Here is a 9,414-nt window from a genome sequence, read left to right on the forward strand (position 1 = left end):
CAGCCTGTCTATTGATGCAGCTTGAGGTTTGCAACTCTTGGATGCTTAAATCAATAACATCTCCATGCAGATGACCACCCTTTAGCTGGGTTTATACAAGTACAGTATGGTGGGTCAAAAGGTTCTTGTTTGGTTTGGCTTATCTTGTGGTCTGAACATAGGCGTCGTGGTCTGTAAATCACAGTTTATGGCTTCGCATATGGTGCAAACCCAGCCAATGGTAGTTTATACAATAAACCATGGTTAAGAAAGCAGTGGCTTCATACAATGTGTGAACACCATTTTTAGACTTTTTTGATGCTTCCTTTTTTAACAGAGCACATGTTTTGAACTAAACAAAGACTGGAAGTGGTCAAACACAACACTGAGCCATTGAACCAGATTTTTCACCTTCCAGTTAGATGAACTGGAATAGGATTAGCTTATGGAGTGAATCCATTCAACATAATTTGTAAACCATGAATTCTGACTTAGTATGATATGTGAATCCAGCCAATTATAGGATAGCCAATAAACCATGATTAAAAACAAATAATGAGATAGCATAATGTATAATCCTGACAATTTGCCACTCACATGCACAATGCTGTTTGAATGGGAAAGAGTGATTTCCTTCCCAGCCAACAGCAAAGCCTAAGCAGGAGTGGGTCAAGTGCACGTTACCAACCCCAGCTCTAAAGGATCATTCTGAATACCCTCTGACTAACCTGTTCATACTAAACACATATTTAAATCTGGGTTTCTTTTTCTAAAAAAGAGAGTTCCAGCTACATTTCAGAGGGACTTACAAGTAAGGCACAGGGGTTGATTTTAGAATCATAGGACTGGAGGTCATCTGGTCCAGCTCCTGCCCTGACAAGAATCCTCCGACCATCCCAGACAAAGGGCTATCCAAATTTTCTTTGAAGACCTGTGGTGACGGAGCCCCCATAACTCCAGGAGGCAGCTGCTCCATTGTGTAATAGCTCTCATGGACACAGTGTTCCTCCTCATGTTTGGATCTCTTTCTTTAAAGCTTTGACCTGTTGGTTCTGGTCCCATCCTCAGACACCATGGGGAGTAAATCCATTTTTTACGTCCACCCATATTTTGAAAATTGTGTTTATTTTCTGGGATTATACCTGAGCTTAATTAAACATTTTTAAAATGACGGATCCTGCCCATGTGTACTGAAGATATGTTTATCTGGTTCAGCTTATCTGTAAGGTGTCAACCTGTTTCCTTGGCAAACGTATCCCATGCCAGCCAAAGGGCAAACCATTGCAAGGAGATACCGTGCCATATCTCAGTCTTTGGAAATACTGCTATATAAAGTGGACGGGTTCGGCTTTGGCTAGTCTTGGCATTTCTTCTAGTGCCAAAATGAAGCTAATTGTAAGTATAGACATCTTTAATTTTCTGCTTGAAACCCTGGTGCCTGATCGTTAACCAGGTAGCTGAAGATGCTGCTTTATCTTGAAATCTTCTAGGGTAATAGCAAAGTCCATCATGCATAGTCTGTAGTGGGACATTGCAGCTATACCCAATTTATAGGTGAAGGAACAAGGGGGGGAAAGCTGGTTGGGAGAGGACTATTAATTCATGAGGAGAGATGGTTAATCTTTTCACAGAGGGAAGGACAGTTCCAAGTATCTCCTGGTGGGAATCAGGACACATGAGCTGAAAATAATCATTCACACCGTGGATTGAAGATTGTAATCAGCCTGGAAGACTTGCCTCTTCCTTGCTCCTTACTGTCACCTGCACGTGTTCGCACATGTGACATCCCCATGCTAAATCTCAGGTGGCCCAGAGTGCTCCTCCTGAAATGACCTATGAGTTGTCCTTTGGAGAGCAAGAGGGGACCAGTGAGATTGTGAGCTGGTGAATCTGATTGCAGGAAAGCATAGCTAATTGATCCGTTTCTGTTTGAAAATGCTACCGGAATCTCTGATGCCTGACGTAAACGGGCACAAATGTAACCTTGCTTGGAACATGAACTCCAATCCAATGCTTTGTATTTGTAAAGGGATTAGGCACAGCAATTATACGTGACAATTTAATCAGGGTGTAAAGTGTTGAACTAGGCAATATGATTTGCTGCCTCCATTTCTAAATGATCTACTGTATATCTATCTATTATCTATTATCTATCATCTATCAATCTATCTCTTATCTATCTATCATCTCTCTCATCTATCTATCTTCTATCATCTATCTATCGATCTATCGATCTATCGATCTGATTGCCAATATGTTTTTGAAATCCATTTCAGATTCTAAGTGTTGCGTTTCTGGGAGTTTTCCTACCCCCAGTTTTGACCGACAATGTAAGTACCATGGTACAGTATTATTGCAAACAAATGTGTTTTCATTCTAATGAAAGCAATTTGATTTTACTTTTGTTTTTTGAAAAATGAAATTGGAAACAATCTCCAAAGATAAAGTCATCTGCAGTGTCCATTCAATTGCTGCAATTACACCTTCAAAGATCTTGGCAAAGCCCCTTTGAATGTTTCTAAGCTGAAAAGTAGGATAAAAATGTTTAAAAGAAATAAAAATAACACTTTCTTATCGAAGTCGTGCTTTTCAACAAGCTGTGGGCTTCTATTCTTAAGCCCTAGGCTGGCTGATTAATTTGCCCAACTGTGAATGAGAAAAGATAAACCACAGTTCTGGAAGTTCTAAACAATATTCTTCCAAAGTCTCAAAAAAAAAAAAAAATGGTTTAGCAGACCTGTAGCCATATCTCTCCCTGGTATCAACTGGAGTCCATCCTATCTTATATTGTATTTTTCATGAACACAAGAACAGATTTTTCAACACTTGTTCCTTATCTTTCTTACCCAAGAACATAATTCAAAACCACCAGGAAGATGTTGGAGGAAATTCACATCAGACTGTGAACATTGACCATAAAAGGCAGGTGGTGAACATAGACAATAGCAATGGCTGGAATTCTTGGAGCTCCGTCATGGATTACCAGACTGTAAGAAGCCCATGCTTTTATGTTTTGACTTCATCTAGTGTCCAAAAGAGAATTTGTCCTGGATGGTGTGAAGTTCTTACATGTACTGAAGTCACAATGTAGTTGAGGGCTGGTCTTTCCCTATTGCGCAATCTTCTCCAGCATCTACAGCCTCCTGGGCTTCCCACTGTCCCATTCAGTCCAATGGACAACCTTGAGAAGAATCTCCCCTTGCCCACCTTCCTCTTCCAGCATGGTGCTGTAAGCATATGCAAAGCTTTGCTTCAAAGCTGGTAGGCTGCTGAATGGCCCCGGCTTCTAAAGATGCAAAGCTACAGCTACAGAATTGTTTATTCCCACCTTTACTGTTGTTGAAGTCAAGGCAGCGTATTTTCCAAAGAACAACCCTGTGAAGTGGGTTGGGCTGAGAGAGGGACTGGCTCAAAGCCAGCCAGTGGCTTCCACGCCTAAGGCTGGACTAGAATTCACCCTCTGCTGGTTTCTAGCCTGGTGCCTTTAACCATTACACCAAAATGCCTCTCCCTTGCTTCATTTCAAGTCGCACTAGTGGCCTCTTCAGGAACTTTCAGGAATGGGGTGAATAAATAGCTTTGCTTCCATGAATGGTGCACCTTGTCAAGGCAAGGCACAGTTTGCTGCAGCTTTTAGATCCTGTAGCTTCATTGTCTCACCACCTCCAATAAAAACAGGGCAAGCTGGACCCAACTGAGACCTTGTGATTTAATGGGAAGGCTCAGGAAAGTAGCTGTTTCTTCCCCAGCGTCAGATTCTTCAGAGTTTTTGCCATTTTTCTGCTTCTGTTTTGCTTTGATAGGGTTTCATGGCAGTCCGGGTATTTTCCAAGAAGTCCTGCTTCATCTCCAGAATGAATAAGCAGATCATGCCAGATCTAACCACTCTTCCCAAAATCATCCGGGAAAAGCAGGTAAAGATACGAAGATCTAGGAAGTAGATCCACCTGGGGCCAGCAAGAGGGTACCTATAAGCACCGGGGGGCATACCCACACCCCTCCCTTGGTGCCTGTCAAGCATCCTGTCCCAACACCTTCCGTTTCAAAACTGAAAACTCTGCCTTGATGTCAAGCAAACATCAGTCTCTGCCCATCACTGTTATTTACAAGCAAGCAGAAAGGTGTCTCTGGGGAGGGAGGGTAAAAAAGTCAAGGTGGTCATTCTGATTGTGTAATTGATGACCCAGGCTTTTTTATGTGAGTCATGCAATGTATGTGGACACCCTGAGAAGTAAATAAAGATGCCATAGGCACTCTGTAATGGGAAGAAGGGATGGCCTTGAGGAACAGGAGGAAGTAGGCTTGGTGTCTGTGGTTTCCAAGTTTGGTCTACACAGTCTCAAAAAGTAATAGTACTATTCTACTTATGGGTAAAAGTTGCCTTCTCTTCTCTTCTCTTCTCTTCTCTTCTCTTCTCTTCTCTTCTCTTCTCTTCTCTTCTCTTCTCTTCTCTTCTCTTCTCTTCTCTTCTCTTCTCTCTATTCCATTCCATTCCATTGCATCAAATTTATACTCAACTGACTCTTGGCAACTTACCATAAAAACAGCCAATTTAAATAATAATAATTTTTTAAAAACCCAGTAAGATGGCCAAACCAGAATAGAAATAATGGAAGCCAAAAAGAAACCATCTCTATTGTTGTCATCGTCCCCTGCAGATGCCCCTGGTTTGTCTATATTGATAAGGGAGAATTTGCTTTTACAGATGGCTAGTAAAGGGTTTGCTTGAGCTCGGGTATAAAGAGTGGCATGAAACCACAGCCTCCCTGGTCCCTCTTCACCACTTGACTGCACGCTGTCCGGGGCATCCATCTTGAAACACTGCCCTGTTGTTCTCCTCTCCTTTAGAAGGATCCTAGAAAAGGGGCTGCCCCAAAGGAGGCCTCCTTCAACGTCTCCCCCAAGAAGATCACAGACCTGTCCATATATGGGAAGCAGTTGCAAACTTTTTGCAAAGGGATCCCCACCTATCTTGCTTCTGAAGTTACCAGTGAGTATTGATTTTTGGTCTCTGAATAAACCCAGAGGTGTTTGCAGAATTTTACACGAGAGAGAGAGAGTGAGAGACCAAGGGAGGGAGAGAATATTTTGGTCAGTGACCAGATAAAACAAAACATATCAGAACTAAATACAGCAAAAAAGGAAGGAAGGAAGGAAGAAGGAAGGAAGGAGGGAGGGAGGGAGGGAGTCTTCTTTGGATATCAGCATAGAAGGAGAGTGCAGCTGCACCTGGGGAATAGATTCAACGGGACCATCACCACAGTGGCCAAAGTGTAATAGATCTTAAATTAATCCTGCAGTGATATTAAATAAAAACCTATTTTGCGTACAGTACTAAAGTAGAGCCACTGACTTCACTGGACCAACCTGAAGTTGCAGTTGGTCCCGAATGTGGCAGCGCAGGGACTGATGGGCACATCTCAGTATGTCCAAGTAACACCCCCAGTTTGTGAGCTGCACTGCCTCCCCACAAGCTGATGATGACCTCTAAAGGCCTACATGGCACAGGACTGAGTTATTTGAGGGAACGCCTGTCCTATCCCCCCCACCCCCCCAGTTTCTACTGCTTAAGTAAGGATGGGCGCGCTTCTGGTCTCTTCCCCAAAGCAACGTCACCGGGCGCAACCCACACGGTGCGTCTTTTCTGTTGTAGCTCTGCAGATTTCTGGAAGGATCTCCCCGAATATATGGTTGCTGTAATCCTGCTGGCCTTTACAGGGGTCTAAAAACTCTTTCCCTGGGGTGGGGGGCAATTTGTTTCAGTTCCCACTGGAAGGTTATGACAGACATTTGGCTTCCATTCGCCTATTAATTGTTGTTTTTAACTGTATGGATTTATTATTGATTGCATATCACCCAGAGATGCAATTGTTTGAGTTGGGTGGTCCTATCCATTTCTTAAGCAAACACATGAGCCTTAAGGTCGTGGCAGCCCTCCAGGCCTGAATGGTGCCCAGCGTTGGCTCGACAGATCCCTAACACAGGCACAGACATTTCCGATGCGTGAAGAGAAAGAGGTGGAGGTGCTCCCTGGCTGAGCTATCTCCCCAAGTACTGAAGGGTGACCAGCTGTGGGATGCTAGAGGGGACAGCAAGCGAGGGATGGGTACGAAAGGGAACGAGGGATCCCAGAGGCAGGCATGACAAGCCACAATGACATTGCACACAAGGGTATCGTTGTGCAAATGATGTCGTGACGTGGGTGATGCCATTTGCCCCTCGTCCTCCTATGGACCAAACGCCAGGGGCGTCCACAGGGTGTGGTCAAACAAGTCAGGTTAGTGGCCGCAGTGGTGCAACGGAGGCTCGGCCTGTTTTTGATGGGTTTTGCAAATAAAAGTTGGAGCGTCAACTGCACTCCTGCAGCCAACATCTTGACTTTCTTGACCTCACCCGGTGGACATTCCCCCCACCTAACATACAACTTTAGCACTTTGGAAGACAAATCTGCTGTCACAAAAAAGTCCCCCAAATCTGATATTTATTTGGTAAATATCCCCCAGATAGGGTCAGCCGATGGCTGCCCTTCTCCATGAGGGAGGCTTTTGCAGAGAAGGAGGAGAAAAGGTCTTGGTGGGGACCTAGAAGCTGAGGGAAGAGCAGAGCAGAGGCTGAGCAGCGATACGGAACATCTGCAGAGGGTTTGACCACCAGAGGGGTCCCTGAGGCCATCAAGCCCACCCCATGCTCAGGGCACGGTCCTAAATTCAAGCATCTTCAAGACTGGGCTCACACAGCACCCTGAAACACACCCAGATTTTTAAAAGCCGGTTATGTTCCCAGGGCATCTTTTGTCAAACTATTAGCCATGTCTGGGCTTGATGTCATGACCTGGTTAAGACAGGGCTGCGTTCCCACAATACCCTGAGCCCCCGTCCACCTGACCCCCTTTTAGCTAGTCCTGTGGGGTGTGTGAACCGGTCCAATTTGTCCCAATCTCTTTCTTTTCAGAGCCAAGCTTTTTCTTCGCGGAAGAATCCTGCACACGAATCAACATCCTTTTCATCTTCCGCTTCTGTTACTGTCAAAGAAAGGCTTATAATTAACCGTCCACCCAGCGAGCCTCAGCGTGTGACCAGAAGCGATCCTTCTGACTGGGGTTTTTAGCCGCTTAATCTTCTCTGCTCAGAGGACAGAAAAGTGAGACTGCTGGCCAATTAAAAATGTGCATTGAACTAGCAAGCCCGTGTCCATTCTTCATTGGTCTCAGGGACGTCCCCCCCCAGGTGCCCACCAGTGGGCAAAGAAGCTGCCCTCATTTCACGCCCTCCAACTCTCCAGCCTGCTGAGATAGGCCGGGTTGGAGAGATGCTGAAGGGAGCAGCATGGCAAGGGCAGGGTGTGTGCCCTTTCTCCTTGCCTTTGCCACGCTGCATAGGCCTTGCTGGAAAAAGAGCCGCTCATTTCTGTCTTTGTTCGTGCCTCACCTCCTAAGTGTCATCTATCTTAAAAATGGAAGCCTCTCCTGAGTTGAGCTCAACCTCTGGAGACTTAATGGACTCACCCCCCTGGTTTTCTTGCCAAAACTAAGGGAGGGGTTTGCCCCTGTTTTCCGGGATTCTTTAAAACGTCAATCTACAAATCTGGGGTTTCTTAGTGGCCTCCTATCCAAACTAACTAGGTTTGATTCTGCTTAGCTTCCAAGCCCAGGGTAAGTCAACTAGATGGTGCCTCCTTTGAGGCTCTGAGCTTTTGTACCCACCATTTAATTCTTTGGGATTTGGGGGACGATGTTGGAGGGAGGAGTCTAGGGGCTGGCAGAAAAAAGGCTTAGCCAAATTCCTCCCCACTGATTCCCCAGTGCAAATCCTTCGCGGAGTGGGGACCTTGAAAGCTTGTCTGCTTGCAAGCAATCAGTCAAACGTATATTTTGTTCTAGTTACATCCTGCCCTTTCCCAGAAACTCAAGGTGAGGTACACGTGTTTATTTATTAGATTTGTCCCTTGCCACAGTCAGATGACTCTCGGCAGCTTACAAAATCATCCAGGACAGTAAAATGTCTCTAGCGTAATATTAATAACATAAAAACGAATGTTGAAAAATGCACAGATCACAAAATATGTAACATATATGAGACACGGGTATCCCCAATATACAGGTTACAGATGTAACAAAATATCTAAAAAACAACAGCAAAAATAAAATTTTAAAATAGGAATAAATAAATAACTCAAATTGCTCTTCTGAATAATTCAGCAGTGAGCAATTTATGAAATGCGAATAAAATGGGGATTGATCGCATTTCAAGGGGAAGGGTCTTCCAGTGGACAGATGCAGCAACGTAGTAGCACAGTGTTTCTTGACCTTGCCAGCTTGAAGATGGGTGGACTTCAGCTCCCAGAATTCCCCAGCCAGCACTGTAGTAGCAACTCCTCTGAGCCTCCATACCCCTGAGATTATCCAAGTAGGGGACCCCTTGCAAGTTCTTCTGAACATTCACATCAAGTAACTCAAAACCAATTGAAGAAGTTGGCCTTGAAGGTCTCTCCAAATTTTAGCCCCACAACAGCCCCATGAGGTAGGCTGGACTGAGAGAATGCAACCACCTCAAAGTCACCCAATGGTCTGTGCTCCCAGTCTGACATCTTAACCATTAAGATGCTACATGATGTTCATGCAACATGTGTGAACATCTTTGAGACAGCCATCTGCTTCTGACCATTGGAGGCCTTTCAGTTAAAGTCTGAACCAGACAAGTGGTGCCTTTCTGCATAGGCCCCACTGGTGGGCAGAGAAGGATTCACAGCCATAAATCTAATCATAATCACAATGGGTATTAGATGCAAAATGGGGTGTCTGCAGGGTATGGCCAAAAAAATCAAGATGAAGGCCATGAGAGGGTAATCAAAGCTCTGTCTCTTGTTTACATGCATTGTGGCCATGCTCTTGACTTTTTGGACCACACCCTGTGGACATCCCGGATATAACGCTATTGACCTATCCAAGTGTTGGAAATGCCTTGGAAAATCAAGAAATTAAGGCTGCTTCTGTTCCTCCTCCTCCTCCTCCTCCTCCTCCCTTCTCCCTTCTCCCTTCTCCCTTCTCCCTTCTCCCTTCTCCCTTCTCCCTTCTCCCTTCTCCCTTCTCCCTTCTCCCTTCTCCCTTCTCCCTTCTCCCTTCTCCCTTCTTCTCTGATATTGCTTTTCCTTCATCTGAAGATCCCACTAAATGCTTCCATTCTCAGGAGACCAAAGATGGAAAGAGAGAGAGGGAAGGGAGGCACAATTGCATTTGGTTAGAAGGAGGCCCGTGGTACCAGCTATGGAAGGCTGACAAGCATTTTGTATCTGAGGACCATAGTTACAGAAAAACATCATCAATATCTTATTGAATTTGGAGGAAAACCCCCCACTAAATTCAGATTGCGGAACCTCTTTCAATTTCTCTGAATCCTTCTGAAAGCATGGAACCTATAACTGGACATGATACTTGAA

General features: G+C 44.8%; 1 protein-coding gene across 1 annotated transcript; it reads left to right on the plus strand.

Annotated features, from left to right (window-relative positions):
• The first annotated feature begins 1,318 nt into the window (after positions 1 to 1,318).
• GKN1 (gastrokine 1) lies at positions 1,319 to 7,161 on the plus strand. Its single transcript, XM_025175562.1, has 6 exons — positions 1,319 to 1,374; positions 2,256 to 2,309; positions 2,831 to 2,968; positions 3,783 to 3,893; positions 4,828 to 4,969; positions 6,931 to 7,161. Exons 1-6 carry the CDS (start codon positions 1,363 to 1,365, stop codon positions 7,023 to 7,025), a joined length of 552 nt encoding a protein of 183 aa, XP_025031330.1. The 5' UTR covers positions 1,319 to 1,362; the 3' UTR covers positions 7,026 to 7,161.
• Positions 7,162 to 9,414: the final 2,253 nt, after the last annotated feature.

Source organism: Python bivittatus, unplaced genomic scaffold (assembly GCF_059951505.1).
Source record: "Python bivittatus isolate LINGU-HERP-01145 unplaced genomic scaffold, Pbiv_v1 ctg000680_np1212, whole genome shotgun sequence".
NCBI lineage: Eukaryota > Metazoa > Chordata > Lepidosauria > Squamata > Pythonidae > Python > Python bivittatus.

Excerpts from the sequence above, each read along its gene's own strand:
- GKN1 (XM_025175562.1), top strand. Across the intron at positions 2,969-3,782 it reads CCGTCATGGATTACCAGACT|GGTTTCATGGCAGTCCGGGT; the intron begins GTAAGAAGCCCA and ends TTGCTTTGATAG. Across the intron at positions 4,970-6,930 it reads TCTTGCTTCTGAAGTTACCA|AGCCAAGCTTTTTCTTCGCG; the intron begins GTGAGTATTGAT and ends CTTTCTTTTCAG.